The sequence below is a fragment of the Epinephelus fuscoguttatus genome, linkage group LG11 (genome assembly GCF_011397635.1).
Source record: "Epinephelus fuscoguttatus linkage group LG11, E.fuscoguttatus.final_Chr_v1".
NCBI lineage: Eukaryota > Metazoa > Chordata > Actinopteri > Perciformes > Serranidae > Epinephelus > Epinephelus fuscoguttatus.
Window position 1 is genome coordinate 18,717,603 of NC_064762.1, and position 16,964 is coordinate 18,734,566.

The following is a 16,964-nucleotide window of genomic DNA, read 5'->3' on the forward strand; positions in this document are numbered from 1 at the left end:
AAGATGAAAAAGTAAATCTACATCTGTACAACAGGCATGCTGGAGACTGTGTAGGGAAAAAAATGTAGCAAACACTCATGTTTTTTGGGGATGTAAGGTCTGGATGTATGGATTGAACTTAAGGCAATATTAGGATATGCAATACCAAACACATGGGAGGTCTTATACCTTAGCAACCTGACAAGAGAAACTGTTCAATATAAGGATCAATACTTAATCTAAATCCTTTTAGCAGGAGCGAAGAAGTCCATTACCAAGAAATGGCACAAGAGGATCCTCTTTCTCTAAGTGATTTGAAAGACATTGTTAAGGAGATATATGACATGGAAAGACTCACTCAATTACTGAGACTCCAAAAATCATAATTCACAGAAAAATGGACCATATGGACTGATTATATGGCCAACCGCAAAGACTCCATCTAAATCTCTTGATGGTCATGGCAAACATGTGTTTCACTTGTTTTGTTTTCCTGTGTTTGTTCTGTGATAACAAACTGCAAAAAAGCAATAAAATTTATATTAAAAAACTAACTCCAACATATCTAAACTACACATTCATATCTCCTACCGTTGAAGTGGAGCTGTAGCCCATCCTGCAGGCTGCCCCTGGTCTTGGCACAGCGCTGGGCAACAGCCTCTGTTCGCTTGGCAATGGAGGTGAGGTCAGAGGAGAGGCACGACAGCTCCTGTGAGGGATGAGACCTGCACAGGGCACTCAGAGCATCTCTGGCCGAGTCCATGTCTGCCCTCTGCTGCTGCACAATGCTCTGCAGGTCCTGTAAATGAAAAGAAGTAAGAAAAAAGAAGGCCTGTCTTCATGTACATTTGTAGATAGGGCTACAGGGTGGTGGAGTGATTTGTATTGTATCCACCTTGCAGATGGGTGGTACAGCTAGATCTTCTGGGGGCTTAAAGGATGTACGCTTCCTTCTGCACAGTGATATGGTTGGCAGGTGTAGTTCAGTACAGAGAAAATAGTTCCTACATGAAACTGCTCACAGCAGAGGTCTGTGGATTATCTTGAGTAACTGGGTCATAGTTTCTTGAGAGACATTGCTGTTGAGTTTTTCAGATGTATTTTCTTTGGCGCTTGGAGCACCAAACGCTGAGTGCCATCTACTTCCTTTATACTGGAGAGAAGGCAGACATGTCTACAGCCAATATCTCCAACACTTAACAGCTCACACCAAAACAATCTAGACTGATCAATAGCACTGCAGGTAGGAGGAAAAATATGTATTTGGGGGTGAATTATCCCTTTTAAGTACTTTTAAATGCCTCTGTGTTTGAAAGGTGCTATACAAATAAACTTGCCTCATCTTAACTAGTTATGGTTATGTGGGCAGTTGTTTAAATAATTAAGGCATCACTGGTCAAATATTGTATCTTCTCGTGTCCTCATACAGTACAGTGCATGTTTGGTGGTAATATGAAGCAACAGAGATAACAATAGAAATAGTGATATGTACAGAAAGACTAGTGGTTACTTTCAGAGTGACTATTATTTTTCTGCATAATATATTTAGGTCTTGAACTGTTGTGTTCTTGCATTATCTTTAAGGAAATGATAGTGTCATACCTTCACTGTGCCAATGTCTTCAGGAGAAGTAGCTTCAGTGAGGTCAGATAGCGAACCCTCAACTGCCACCAGCCGCTCGGCCATCTGGGACATGAGGTCTTCCAGTCGCTGCTTCTGGAAACTGAAGTAGGTCAGAGCGTGTTTGGCCTGGTTGTACACCTCCTGTGCATGGGCCATTTTCTTCCTCAGGTCTGACTCCAGGACCTGGTTCAATAAAGACATTTAGCAAGATTATACAAGCAAAATGTATGTCGGTCTTTGTAGTTTTATTTTTGCAGCATCAGAGTTTTGTATTAGCATTTTTAAACCCTAGGACAATAGGAAAAATATTATTTTGCAGTGGTAATTTCAGCGGTGTAGGACAACCACCGCTCGACCCAGCTTAGTCTTGGAAAGGTGCTGGAAACATCATTAAGTCCAAACTGGTGGAAGAGATTTCTGCACACTTACATCTATGCAGCGTTTTACTTGAGACCGAAATAGACCTAAAACTGGAGTTTTAGCAAAATCCTCCAAAATGTTTTTTTCCCCATCACCATATTCACCTGCATTTGTAACGGGGTTTCCTGCAGCTTGGCTCGCTCCTTCAGCTCTGTCACTCTCTCCTGCAGGGCGTCCAGTCTCTGCTCCCTCTTCTCAATGTCAGCCTGTAGATCAAAGTGCTAGACATTTCAATTAAATCGGACCTGCAATGAACTCACTCTGAATATTACACCATCATCATCATTCAAACACTCTTTCATACAGACTATTCAGCGTGCTCTGACCTGAAAGGTGGCAAGATGGGCCTCTGTCTGCTCTTTATCACTGAGATTACTAACACTGTCGGTGAGATCAGCGATGGAGTTGGCCGCCCATTGGTTAATGTCCTGCTCCATTGACTTGAGGTCGTCCCACAGCGCTACACAGTAGCCCAGTCTCTCTGTGTTGGTTTGTATTCTCTCTGAGACCTGAAGGATAAGACACCAGGAGTCTATCTGAGTACTGAGCAGAATACATCTCAATCAACAAAAGAGGTAGGAACTCTCTCCCTCTTTGTGTTTAGTTTTCTCTCCCCGTAACAAGGGACGGTATACTTTACCGGGAGATGGAGGGAAAACAAGACTTAATTGGTTTGACAGATGTGGGGATGAAAAGTGTGTGAGAGGGAGAGACAGAAAGGCAGATAACGTGTCTAGACTTGTTTATATTTCTGTCTAATTTGTGACAGCTGAGCAGCCAACTAAATCCCTCAAGAGCAGAAAATGGAAAAAGGGAAAAACATAAATAAATATCATTAAAAGAAGAGCAGTGCAAAGTGTTTGGCAGAGCCGTAATGTGGAAGTCATAATTGATTTTTTTTCCAACAGTCACATAAAACAACACCACAAATCTCCTCATACCCTGAATAGTCATTACCATGTTTGAGCTCCAGACAGAATTCATGGAGTGCCATGTGTCAGGATGAGGATAACTCATTAATATCACAAAACCCAGAAAAAACTCAGGGATTTCAGCTGTCAAGACCTCTTTACCAAAACAGACGCACTGCACAGCATGTGTTATCAAGAACCACTCACCTCCAGCCACTGGTCTCTTAACGTCTCCATGTCTCTCTGGACGGAGCTTGCATCAGAGTTGGGAACCTTCTCCAGCTCTCTCTGCAGGTCCTCCACTGTGCTGATGAGCTGGTCCATGTCATCCTGTTTTTCTCTCAGCTCAGCTTGGACAGTGTCATGCTAGAGGGACAGAGGAGAGTGCAGAAGGAATGACAACAGACCGCCACTAGAGGGAGAGATACTGTGCAAACAGGAGGGGGTTTGTTGCTGAGGTGCAATATAATTTCTGAGAGTTCAGCTCACTGACTGATATGCAGGGAAAGTCATGCACACTGCAGTCTGATACCTATAAATCAATAACTGAAGAATAAAGTGCAGTGATTTAAAGAGAGGAAAAAATTTTGCTGCTTTGAAAGCTATGAATCATTAACTTTGATTTATCAGGAAAGATATAATCAGCTTATACAATAATTTGGACAATGGATATTCCATAGCACTTACATTATAAAACACTTGTGGTAGTTTCTGTATAATAACCATGAATCAGGGCTGCATGAAACAGGTAGTTGAGCATTTCCCATTTTGCAGGCCTGATTAATGATCATTACATAGAAACTACCACAACTGTTGCCAGGTAATAAAATCACAGTAGTATTTTTGTACAGTATTACCTTGAAATAAAAGAGAATGCTTCATACATAAGGAAGGATGAATTTCTGCATTATATTATGATAATCACCAATTTTGACTTCTGAGAACTGTCATATCATTTTGAAGGTGTTGCGCTGATAGTGGCCTATGATATTGTTTAAAAAAAAACAAACTATATTACCTCATTGTTATCTGGTCATTACCCCATTAATGTAATTTCTATCTCCCTTTCTATCGATTTTGGCCCCTTATTATTACCCTGTTACATATATTTCAGTCTAATATCACCCATAAATATCCACTGTTAATACCAGACTATTACCTGGTTATTACATGGGATGACTTAATGGCTATCTCTTTATTATCAGACTACTATCCAACTATAACCATTTTTGGAACCAAAGGCGACCATATTTAGATTAAAGGAGCTAATCCCACTGGCAGCTGCTAGCTAGGTTAGCACTGTGTTTATAGAGCTATGGTTGACTGTGCTAATGCCAATGCTAATTTACGCTAGCAAAAAAAAGAGACTTAAAACCATTATAAAAAAATGTACTAACATGAAAAACTATATATCCGAGTCCTTATCGGCTCTCTTAGTAACTAGTCGCTTAACAGGATTTTATTTAGACAACCAAATTGTTACAGTTAACTTTAATGAAGTTAAAACATACTAGAAAAGCAACAGCTAAGGCTGTGCCTATATGCTGTGATTCTGGGGTATGCCATGGTTACATTACCTAACCAATGTTGATGCCATGCTCCTGACTTGTCAACGAACAACACCCATGTGTCACTTAAAGCGACAATGCCCTTAATTATGCATAACTTTATGCCATAACAACATTTAAATTCACCCCTCATAGGCTTCAGTTGTCATTAAGCAGGAAAATTAGAAAAAATAATAAAACATTTTCTTTTGTACCAAGCTGTACAGATGTTTATTTCTGCTGTAAAGTTGGGCATTTTAACATGGGGACTGACTCGCTTTTGGAGCCAGCCTCAAGTGACCATGAGATGAACTGCAGGTTTTAACACTCCTGCAAAGCTTGGTCCTGACATAGCTCAGTGGACTATGAGACATGTTTTGATGCATGAATCATAGCTAGAAATGTTGGTCCACCAAATGCATCATGTGAAAAGAAAATGCATAAAACTTAACACTTAATTTTCTGAGAAAATGAAAAAAGTACTGACTCGAGTAAAAGTCCTTTTGGCCTCCTGAGCATTGTGGTTGTGGTCAGGCAGATTGTGAGCAACAGCCTCAGCGTTCTCCACAACAGCGGTGAGGACTGACTTCAGGTGGTGGAACTGGCGGAGAAGATCTACCACAACCCCACTCTGTTCCTGACTGTATGACAAAAGAGAAGAGAAAGGTCAAGACTATTACTTGGCACATCACTTGGCACTGGATATTAAATGATGAAAATACAACAGACTTTGCAACTGCTGTTTAAAAAATTCTCCTTCTGTCTCAGTGTAACTTTCTGCCTCTGCACAATAGGATCAAAAACAAATATATGAAATGACTGAGTCAGAATCCCTCTCTGTTGCCCCCCATCTTTACCCGTTGGTGATCAGAGTCCTCACGTTCTCCCAGGCTGTCTTCACCAGTGCTACCTCTCTGAGAGCCTCCCCAGCCAGCTCACTGTCTCGCTGGGCCAGCTGGCTTCCCTTCTCCTCTAACCACCGCTGGGAATGCTGCAGGGACTGGAGCTCATCCTCCAGCTGGACGAAAAAACGCAGCCTGGGAGAAGAAAACAATGGGGATTACTACCTGGATTCCGACATAATATATCAAATTTTTCGGTTTCAACAAATTAGAGAATTCAGATCTATATTTTGGCTTGATTCACATACGGTATACTCTCAGAGTTTGGCTTATAGCAGGTCCGTGAATGAAAAGCTCAGAGGATTGAACAATTTAGCTAAGAACAAAAAGCTGTTACAGGAGGAACACAGGTGTTTGGATAGAGATGTCAAACTGTAGGTACCGTTTATCAATACATATCAATAGTTAGGACTGATACCATACAGTTTATTCAGTATCAGCTGATACAAACTCTGCTAATGTTAAATATAATACCACAATATTTCTGGGGGTGTTTTGATTACCTGTTTTGAAAAGCCTGTACAGTGCTCTCTCTGGCCCCCTCTTGCCTTCCTTCATTCTCCAGTTTCTTCAAATTCTCCATCACCTCCTCCCTCCTCTCCCTGAAGGAGCTCCATAATGCCCCTAAAGCATCTGCTTCACTCTGCCTCCATCCGACGCCCCTCTGCACCTCCTCTAGAGCCATCATGAGGGCCACCACCTGTCCCCTGCAGGATGTTCTTCCCTGAGGATGACTGACATCTTTGGAGCCCCGCCACTCTGCGCCGCTCAGGTGAAGGTGTGCCTTGCTTAGCTGCCCATCCAACCCCACTGCCTCAGCTTCAAGCTTGGCCACGTCTTTAGCCACTTCGCCTATTCCACGGTGCAGCTCTTCAGCTTTGGAGCGATCCCAGCTCCCCCTGCCCTCCACCGCCTCATGAAGGCTCCGCACAGCCCTACCTGCTGCTCCATTCTTCTCCAGAAAGGCTTTTAATGCTGTCAGGCACTCTTTACGGAGGAGCAGGAGACGGTGGGACTCAATGAGTGGCTGTAGGCAGTCCTCTCTCCAGCCCTGGAGCTGCTGCTGGGCCTCCAAGGTGGAGCAGCAAAGCAGGGAGGACTCTCTTTGCTCAAGAGTCTCTCTCAATAATGCATGTGCTTGTAGTTGCTCCTCATGTGTCTGCAACAAGATGGTTCAATTAGACAAATTTATATCAGCTCCTACAGCAATCAATATAAACTTGTTTACTGTTAATGCTCCAATATACAGAACCTATAAAGGACATTGTTGTTGACAGCCACGTATTGATTTCTCACCTTCAGCTTACTAATTGCAGCCTCAACATCAGCAATATCAACCTGGGAAGAGCTTCTCAAGCCAGACAGGAAGTTCTCACTCCTTTGGGTCAGAGTCAATAGTGCCTGATCAAACTGCTCCAGCTGTGACAACTGCGACTCCAGCAGCTCAAGCCTAAAAGAACAGTGGAAGGCAGGTTGGATTGAGGACATGACAGTGATTATTGCTACTATTGCTGCCAGAAAAACAGTTTTCTTTCACAAATTAGATGTAACACAGGGTGAGCAACTGATTTCTGGTTATTTGGGAGGTGAAGTATATATATTTTTATGCTACTACGTTTTTTTTTTGAAAAACAGATAAATTTGTATAATCTTTATGATACTGTATGTAAAACAAGAGAATTGCCTGTGTGATATGCTGTTCTTCATAGAAGTGCATCTTTCCTCCAGTCGTGTGAGATCATTGCTGATCTCTTGGATACGAGTTTCAGGCGCTGTGGGGTACAGACACAGTGCGAGATTCACAAGACCCTGCAGAAGAACTTCGTAGGATGTCGTCTCGCCCTGCATTTCCTGGAAGCCAGAATAAGTGTTTAAAAATGATGGAATACAGAATAGCTGACAACACAATGTGTAGATGAGGCAAAAATATGCATATTTTCCTTTACATTAAGGAAAAAAAATCAAGATGCAAATGGAAATGATTTACCTGAACGTTTAGCAGTTCATTTCTGAGCTTTACTTTGTCTGCAGAAAGCAGGTCGGTGTCTGGACAGCAAACAGACTCACATCTGTTCAGCCAGCTTTTCATGGACGAGCTCTCCTTTTCAAATCTGCAGAAACGAAGGTGGCAACAAAGAAAAATATATTCAAATGAAATATGCAATTTATGCAGCACTATTCTGAAAAATGAATAGAATGAAAAAAGAAGACTGATAGCAGTAACCTGTGATCTTAAAGTACACACACACACAGTGACACAGGCTGTTTTTTTTTTTTTTTATTATCCAACCATGCCTTGGTATCAGTGACAGGGTCATAATGGGGCAACCATATCTCGCCAGAGCACCAACTGCTGTAAGTAATCCCTCATACATACACCTGCAGGGGAGAAGACCGACTGCAGAGAAACACAACCACGCACAGAGACACACAGAAACTCTGACTGAAAAGCTGACTGGATAAATGCAATAAAACAAGCAGCAGCGCTTTAACAATTTAAACAGCTTGCATGTGCCTTATACAGAAGAGTGAAAAACATTCGCTGCAGTCTATTGTCCAAGTCTATTGTGTGATCAAAGAAAGCGATAAGAAGAGCGTATTATTAGAATAGAAAGGCGATGGCTGACTGGGGGACAGACAGATTGAGTCAAAGACAAGATCTCACTCCTCTACATCACACTAAGATGAGGGAATGATTCAGGGAATAAAAGAGGAAATTAGCACAGAGAGAAGGATTCAGAAGAAAGAGTACATGCACAATAAAAGGGGAAATTGCAATGTTTATACAATCAGAATAAGATACGTGTGTGAGCAGGGACCTGAATTGACGGGAAATAGAGTCAGCAAAAAAACACACAGTACAGCACAGTAAATGAAGTCCTTTTTCAGCAGTTTGTGCTCAAAAATGTTTGATATGACAAGAAATATTCTAATACACCTCCTCTAGGTCTAAGACACACACACACAAACACACACACCAGGTACAGAAAAATGCTGTCAGCCCAGCAAGGCATCACAGGAATCGCAACACATCCTGAATATAATCTCAGGTAAACTCAAGACAACTAAACAGAGGAATTTCAAACAGTAGAGACATCTGTGACTTTCTTTGTGATTCTGTGTCCAGCTGAACAAAGTTTATCAAAATCACAATATGGCAAACTACATTTTTCAAATTGCAAGAGGCACAACATTTATTAAGAGTGAAATGTGTGTCAAATTACTACTCTAAATTAAATATTGACATACTGCAGAGATACCCTGGCCTATACATCATATTCTAGACTTGAGAAAACATTTTTGTTTGGTACAGATTCCCGCAAACATCACACCACTACCATATTAATATGCATTTTCAATGAAAAATTAGAATAATGATGTAAAATTATCACTCTGACTGCAAAAGATATCTCAATAGCAGTATCAGTCAAAATGATCGCTATTCAATATCTTTTTTTAAATCCTAAATCTAAATCAACACTAAATCTGTCTATAATCTATCTATGCGTTATTGTCTTAAAAGCTGGAAAGGATGGCTCATCTGGTTATTCGATGGTAAAACATTCAGAATTTTGCTGAGCAAAGCTGGAGTACCAGCTACATGAGCTTAACACGGACTGATGTTCTTCTTCAAACAAATGTACATCTGCAGTATTATTTTTTCACCATAGTTTTTTTCGCAGATGCCCTAATTTTTCAAAAGCAATTCTCAAGCATAGACACACATTGCTGTTGACTTTACCTTTGCCACAGTGCTAGAAGGCTCTCTAATGTTGATTGCTTTTCTGTTGCCTTTCCCATAAACTCTCCCTGTTGCCTCTGGAGGTTAGCCACCTCTTCCTCCAGCTGGCTGCCCTCTCCAAGCCTCTTCATGGCTGAACACAAAGTCATCAGCCTGGGGTTCAGCTGCTCAACACCCTGGCAGACCTCCTGGAGGAAATAGAGATGTACTTGTCATCAGCTCCGCAGAGGATGTTAAACCACAATGGCTACAAAGTCAATTCCTGCACATAAATCCTGCTAACAACATAACTGTTTTTCATTCAATTCAGCAGGTAGTGAAAAGAACTGAAGTTGAAATTGGGTTTTTTTATTTTAGAAACGAGTCTTGCTTTCAAGGCCAAAAGGAGACTGGTTGCCACCATCTTTTTTTAAAGGGTCTTTTACTGCCTTTATTATAGACAGCTGGAGAGTGACAGGAAAGGGCATAGAGTAAGAGGGGATGACACGCAGCAAAGGGCTAGGGGTCGGTTTCTGACCCATGCTGCTGCCAAGGACTCAGCCTACATGAGGCACATGCTCTATCAGGTGAGCTAGAGGTCACCCCTTGCAGCTGCCCTCATGTCTGTGCTGGACTATGGTGATGTTACATGCATGCATGCATCATTACAGTTCCTACACATGCTGGATACTGTCTACCACAGACCACTGAGATTTACTACAAATATCAAAGCCCTTTCTCACCATTGCTCTCCGTATGCTTGGGTTGGATGGTCTGCCTTTTCCACCAGTAAACCTAACCACTGGCATATAAAGCTATTATTGGTCTGCCTCCTCATTACCTTAGATCTATATCCTACAAATAGTGTGTGAAGTTACTGTCTTTGCTCTCAGAGCTTACTCACACTAACAGTTCCTTAAGTCCATACCGAACTCCGATAAAAAAGTATTTGAGTACTGTATGCTGCTCCCTTGTCATGCAACCAGTTGCAAAATCACCTAAATCTTCGGGGAGCTGGTCTCATTGGATGCATTCAAAGTGTTTCTAAATTACCTGGAAGCAGACACATCTGCCTATAATGTTTTGAATGATTTAAGTATGTTTTTGGTATCTTCATCATTTTGATATCATTCCTATAAGTTGTTTATTGTTTTCATTTTTAATTGTTATGTATTATTTGTGCTGCTACCTGTCTTGGCCGGGACAACTGACAAATCTGTTACTTCTGGTTAAACAAAGGTTAAATAAACTAACAATGTGATTAATTACAGATTACAGTATCAGTTAGGTTAAGGCCTAATCGAGAATAATCAGGAAAAAAATGTTGATTTCTATTCTTTTACAGTGTAGGTATAAAAAAAAGAAAAAAACTTCAATATAGAAATATTACACAAAAGGTACACTATCCAGATTTCTAAGGATTCAGTAATGTTCTTGTATAGTAAATCAAATTTCATACAAGTAATTCCATATAACAATAGTGATATATGACTATAGGCACTCTTTGTGTTTGTTTTTATTTTTACCATGTGATCCTGGAGGCTTTTGTAGGTCTCAGATGATGATGAACAGTATGTGACTGGACAGTCCAGCTTCTCTTTAAGGTCACTCATTGCTTTCTTGACCTGATAATGACCCAAAAAAATCTTTTACTATTAAATGTATATAACACACTGGCACTGCAAAGTCATAATTACAGTTTCTTTGTCGCTGAGTACCTGTTCAAGGTTATCATTGTATCTCTGCCAGTACGAGGCGCTCTGGTTGAGCTGTCCTCCCAGCTGCTCCACTCTCCCCTTCAACTCTTCCCAGTAGCGCCTCATCTGTGCAAGTCGTGCCCGGATACGTCCAGCCTCTCCAGGGGTCACAAAGCTCGACAGGGCCTCACAGTCTGCCTCCATGTGGGCAAGGGCTGCCCTTCTCTCTTCTAAACCCTCTGACACAGCCTGTAGGGATGCAACAGCAGGGGAATGCTAATCAGGAAAAAGTGCGAGATAGAAAAAATACAATAAACAAGACAGAACGAAATACAGTAGCAGAATAAGACTTGATAACAAGCTGTCGATTCTCTCTAGCTTCTTCATTGGCCTGACACAGACATTGTTATGTTTTATCTTCTACAAGCTCCTTTATCTATCATAGAGAAAAGTTGTGTCGCTGCACATTCGTGGAAAAATTCAAGCACAGAAATTGTGTAGGAAAAAAAAACTGACAGTGCCATTTCTGGAGGCAAATGTTTTCAAACTCACAACTTATCAAATGGCTGCCGCAGGACTTCTTAAGTCCCGTTATCCCAAATACTTTTAGACATTTTTTTCTCTAGACCTCTGTGAGATTGACAAGGCTGAGGTCTGGCAAGCCAAGATTATATTTCCTTCAATATGATCAATTTATTTTCTATATGCTCGTCTCTGCTGCAGCTCTGACCCAATTTCCCCCTGGAGTTACATTAAAATTTAATCTTATTTCATCTTAATCTTAATAACCCTCGGGCCACACTGATACTGTTCACTACAGGCACGAGGCCAGACAGCAATTTGAACTCATTTTACTTGGAGCTCCTAAAAAAAATGTGTGGATGGTGCATATTTATTTGTGAATATCAGAAGGTGATTGAAGGAAAAAAATTGCAGCTGTACACTGTGCAGTCAGTATCACAGCTCGTCCTAACTGGACAAGATGCAAACCTGCAAATATAAGATTGTTTCAGTTTTTCCCAATGAAGACATCCTGACCTGTTCTGTACATCAGTGAACAAGCTAAGCAGTGTGACGCTTGTTTGAAAAACCGCTTGCCCTGGTTCTATTTTCATGCACTGCCAACCTACTTTCAAGCATTTCTTGGGCTTGATCAGGGCTCAACAGGCCTCCTAAAAGCTGGTGCTTATAGTGTATCTGGACATCTATTTGTGCTCTATCCACTAGAGTTCACTTGCTTGCTATAAGTTGGGAAGAGGGGTCAGGATAAAAGTCACGGCAAAGAATGCAGTTTTAACGAAGAATCAGATACATGTCAGACCTCCACTGTGCTGATGTGTTTGTCCAGAGGATCTAAGGAGGAGGTGGAGTTGACAGCCTCCAGCTCCGCCTCTTTCTCATTGATCCACAGAGAGAAGATCTCTGATTCACTGCTGAAACGCTCCCACCACATGCACATCATCTCCAGCTGGGCAACACTGGAAGACACGAGATAAGACGAGAACTGTTCTGAAAAATAAACTGTGTGCCTATCTGTATGTAGTGTAGAGATGAGAACAAACAAGCCCACACTGACATGAGTGCAAACAGAAGATCAAATCCCAGACAGTCACAGCACGTTGGTAAAATATTATCTTACTCTAATAATGTGCTTCACTTTTTTCAGACTTTCCCTTTCCCATTGTACAAACATTACAATGACAGATCTGCAATTTTGCTGTTTAAGAGGACTTATTATGCTCTTTCTGAGGTTTATTCTTGTACTTTAGGTTTCTACTGGAACATGTTTATGTGATTTTATGTTCAATAAACACTTAATTCTCCTTAAACCGTCTTTGCAGGAACACTTGTATTTACTCACTATCTGAGACACTGTTTTAGTGCCTGTCTTTTTAAGCCCTCCTCCCGTAAAAAGCCCAGTCTGCTCTGATTGGTCAGCATTTCCAATTCTTTGGTATCTTGGTGTCTCTGCACCATCATTGTAAGCAGGGAATGACTGTAACAGAGTTTAGCAGCACTTTCTACTGTGAAAAATTAACAATAAGCCTCTAAAACAAAATCTTCACAACCGGACATGTTCCAGCAGAAACAACATCAGTAACCAAGATTACATGTTTCCCCAAGGGTAGCAAGTAGCTTCATGTAGCAGTGTAGGTTAGGTAATGTATAAAGTCTCAGTAGTATGTCTGGAGCAGATGACCATATAAAGAATCCATGCACTAATGTCAGCTTGTCTCAAAAGTGGAAAAAAAAACGTTGGAAACAAGGTACGTAGAATGGTCTGAAGCCTGAGGGTTTTGCTCACAGGAATTACTTTTACATACGTTTCCTTCATTATTTCAAACTTTGGGCACATGTAATAAGAACATTCAACATTGCAACTTTATCCACAGTATATGAAACAAAAGAAGGAAAAGCATAATAGGTCTCCATAAAGTGAAGGTCCTCTTCACAAGCTATAAATAAATGACAAAGAATGCTGTTTAGCATAGTAAATAATGGCATCGTCACTTTATTTCTCCTCATCAAACCTGAAAATACGATTGTGTACAAAGGAAGTCACAGTATGACGATGGAACATACTTCTTGTTGAGGTGGTCTTGCAGTTGTGTGACTGCTTCTGTAGTGGACTGAGCCTGCTGTAGAAGAAGAGTCTGATTCTTCGGACCAAGCTGAATGTCTGCTGCCTTCTCCAGGAGGAGTTCTGCTCGCACAGAATACTCCTCAACCTTTGTGAAGAGCTCCTACAGACAAGAAAAAAATCAATGTATCATATAAGCAAATACAGAGAACACACTACATGCAAGAACACACACACATGCTGTATGTACACACCTTGTTATGCTCCAGTTCAGTTTTCAGGCTATCCAGGCTGTTGAAAATAAGTTCTTTGTGCAGCTCATTGTTGGTATTACTGATAAACCTCCAGACTGCTTCTCTTTCTGCTTCAAAACTCTGCCAGGAGCTCAGAGTAGCCTTGAGATGATAGAAACAGCAAAATAATGTCAGTGGGTAGAGCTTCATACAGGCAATACTACATGTGAACACAGAGTTGATGGGTACAGTAGTGTTTCGTATCATTTAAAACAGTCCAGACCAAAATAGTCTTTGGTCTTAATTTAACTCTAGATCACTGCACAAAATTATAACAAGGAACATCAAAATGCACTGTCTATCTTCATCCTTTATCATCAGTCCCTCTATATGTAATTATTTGATACTGGCGTGATAGGGTCCATCTAGAGTGGATCTTTAACTTTCATTCACTCAGAAGTATAGACACCAGAACCTTTACCATTTATCCCTGATGTTTTAAAGCTTTGATTTAACATGTATTACTGTGGTTTTCCCTTTGAAAATGAATTTATGCACTCCTGGCATCTCCAGACATTTTCATGTAGAGGCATGTTGATTTTCTGATCAATCCAAGGACAGTGATAGAAGTGTGAACACAGTTCCCAAGACAACAGATACAAACAAAATTAACATTCCACATAACAATCAATATCTGGTTAAGTTTTAACATGGACTAATAAATCGTCACTGCAGGAGCGTGTGCGGAAACTCACACGTGCAACCATTAGCACACTGACACATGAGAAAAATCCAGGCTCAGTCTACCTGCAGGTTGTGCTCCTTTGTCGCTGATTTGTGGTCGACTTCTCGGAAAGCTCCCTCCAGCTCCCTCAGGGACTGACTAAGCCCCTCCCCTTTCTGCAGCTGGCGGCAGTGGGCCACCAGAAGCTCTGCCTCCCTCCTGTTAGCATGCAAGCGTTTTAGGTGGTGCTAAAACAAACACATAGAAAAGAAAATAACATGTCAGACAACAAATTTGGTTTCTGCAGCAAAATGACAACACAATATCTATTAAGTGCATTGAGGTGGATTTTTTAAAGGGGATCTATTGTGCTCATTTTCTGTACACAACGCAAGAACATGTTTACATGCTTTAATGTTCAAAAAATGCTGTCTCTTTAATCCCCCCTCCCGAAAAAGCCCAGTGTGCTCTGACTGGTCAGCATTTTCTGGTCTTCCACATCTTGGCATCTCTGTACCATCATTGCAGCTGAGGGAATAACTGTCAAAGAGAATAGCAGCATGTTCCACAGTGAAAAATTGTAGTTTATAGCTTCTAAAGACAACCTGACACACAGCCAGAATTTAGGGCGAAATATATATTGGTAACCAAGATTACCATCTTTCCCTGATGTAAGCATGTGGCTTTATGTAACAGTGTAGGCTACATAATGAAAACATTTGCAGTAGTGTACCTGGAGCAGACAACCACATTAAGAAATACGGCATTCTATAGCCAAAGTAGAGAACTACGATTTTAAATCTACTAAAATTAAAATCAGTTTATCGTTCAGTCAAACTGGACGTTTGGGCCAAATTTGAAGAAATTCCCTCAAGGCATTCTTGAGATATTAAGTTCATGAAAGTGGGCATAGAGAAGGATGGATGGACAACATGAAAAGATAATGCCTGTGACCACAGCCACAGTCACCGGTGCAGAGGAGTAAAAATGTTTATCTCATTATTTGAAACTTTGTCATGTTTAATATGAACATCTGACATTGTAACATTATATGACAGAAAATAAGAAAAGGCACAATAGGTCCCCTTTAACACTATCCTTCTCTCTTCTAGATGCATTTTTTAGCCTGTTTGACCCCTGATCCAGAAGTGTGCTTTGTAGCACTTCTATCCACATCTTATATTGATGTCACAGAGTTCCTGAGTACAGATTAACATCACAGTAGCAAGGTACTAGGTTAAACCACTAAATGTAAGCAAAACTAAGACTTGTTGAGGCTGTTAAGTTACTCTTCAAGTTGTGAGAAAAATAAATCCTAAATATTTTCTGAGGAGTCTTCATTTTTCTCTTTATCACTTAAACCAGATGTAATTTAAACTCAAATTATTCGTTTCCTCTGTGACATAAAACTCCTCAAAAGACACTGAAAGAGGCTGCTAAATTTTTCTAATTTGAACACACTTTAGCGTCAGTGCTTGTATTTCATCAGCTAATTTCAGAGTCATCTGTTGTATTCTTCTGATGTAAGCTTCTGTTAATCACTGTCCAAGTTAACATCACCAATTTCCTTCCTCTGAGCTACACGCACCTGGTGAATAAGGTAAAGTTGTTTGGCCTCCTCCAGGCCCTCAGCATCCAGGATCCTGCCGGTCTGCTCCTCAGCCTCTCTCCGCACTCTGAGAACCTCGTCCAGTGCACCACGCACCTCCTCCCTCAGCTCCTCATACTGGAACATAGCAGAGCCCTCCTCACCCCACTGTGAATGAGGGAGGAAAAGGATCAGACAGGAATATTTTGTTAGGAGAACAGAGACATTTGTAGCTTTTGGAATATCCTACAATACCTGACAGAGTGAAGAAAAGAGTGCCCGCAGGTCGGTTGAGAGTTTGGCCAAAGCTGTTCTCTGTCTCTGGACCTCCAGTTCAGAGCTGACTTCAGACAGCCCAGCAAGACGGCTCTTCAGCCACAGCAGACTCTCCTCTCGGGCATCTACTGCTTCCTGCAGTGCCTAAAAATGGTGGGAGCAAAAGGGAATGCGGGTTTACTGAGGCTGAGTGGTACTGAATCAGAGCCTAATCTCTGAGCCTACAGCAGCAAATATAATGTGCTGCTAACTCACCTGAACAGCAGCGTCAACTTGCTCCTGGTGGCCCGAATTTCTTGCCGTCTCTCTCAAAAGCCTCACCTGCCTCCTCTGAGATGAAAGCCAATCAGAAAGCTCACAGAACCTAGAAAAAGAAGAAGCTACTTTGAACCCCTTCAGTGATGAAAATGTCAGACTCTAAGGAGTTGGAGTTACTGTGAGGACTTTAAATTTTTGTCCACCTTTACCTCTCATTCCACTCTTTCCATTTATCAGGGTGATGCTCCAGTTTGAGGTGGGTGCTTTTGATTTGCTCCGTAACCTCCTCTACAGCCCTCCTGGTGGAATCTAGCGTTCGATAAGCCGGGTCGTTGTCAGGCAACTTATGACACAGATCCTCCATGTTTCTAATCCTCTTCTCACACAAAGTCAGAGGTTTGCGTTCCCTGAAAAAAGTCTGGAGATAAGGGAGAAGGGAATGTTGAATTAAGGAGGCGCCAGTATGATGATGTAGATGACGTTAAGTGATTTTATCTTTCTTTT

General features: G+C 41.3%; 1 protein-coding gene across 9 annotated transcripts in view; it reads right to left on the bottom strand.

Annotated features, from left to right (window-relative positions):
* The window catches only part of syne1a (spectrin repeat containing, nuclear envelope 1a), a 178,630-nt gene that overhangs the window by 108,959 nt on the left and 52,707 nt on the right, over positions 1-16,964 (bottom strand). For all 9 annotated transcript variants that reach the window (XM_049590339.1, XM_049590334.1, XM_049590342.1 and 6 more), the window contains 22 exons: positions 16,670-16,878; positions 16,458-16,566; positions 16,182-16,346; positions 15,927-16,094; positions 14,422-14,586; positions 13,636-13,776; positions 13,384-13,544; positions 12,122-12,278; positions 10,822-11,049; positions 10,630-10,728; positions 9,125-9,312; positions 7,370-7,493; positions 7,067-7,233; positions 6,679-6,832; positions 5,886-6,541; positions 5,338-5,517; positions 4,968-5,121; positions 3,141-3,299; positions 2,349-2,531; positions 2,127-2,228; positions 1,582-1,785; positions 571-778 (listed from right to left, as the gene is read on the bottom strand). In XM_049590339.1, coding sequence (XP_049446296.1) covers positions 571-778; positions 1,582-1,785; positions 2,127-2,228; positions 2,349-2,531; positions 3,141-3,299; positions 4,968-5,121; positions 5,338-5,517; positions 5,886-6,541; positions 6,679-6,832; positions 7,067-7,233; positions 7,370-7,493; positions 9,125-9,312; positions 10,630-10,728; positions 10,822-11,049; positions 12,122-12,278; positions 13,384-13,544; positions 13,636-13,776; positions 14,422-14,586; positions 15,927-16,094; positions 16,182-16,346; positions 16,458-16,566; positions 16,670-16,878 — 4,081 coding nt within the window. The remainder of the gene's footprint in view (positions 1-570; positions 779-1,581; positions 1,786-2,126; positions 2,229-2,348; positions 2,532-3,140; positions 3,300-4,967; positions 5,122-5,337; positions 5,518-5,885; positions 6,542-6,678; positions 6,833-7,066; positions 7,234-7,369; positions 7,494-9,124; positions 9,313-10,629; positions 10,729-10,821; positions 11,050-12,121; positions 12,279-13,383; positions 13,545-13,635; positions 13,777-14,421; positions 14,587-15,926; positions 16,095-16,181; positions 16,347-16,457; positions 16,567-16,669; positions 16,879-16,964) is intronic.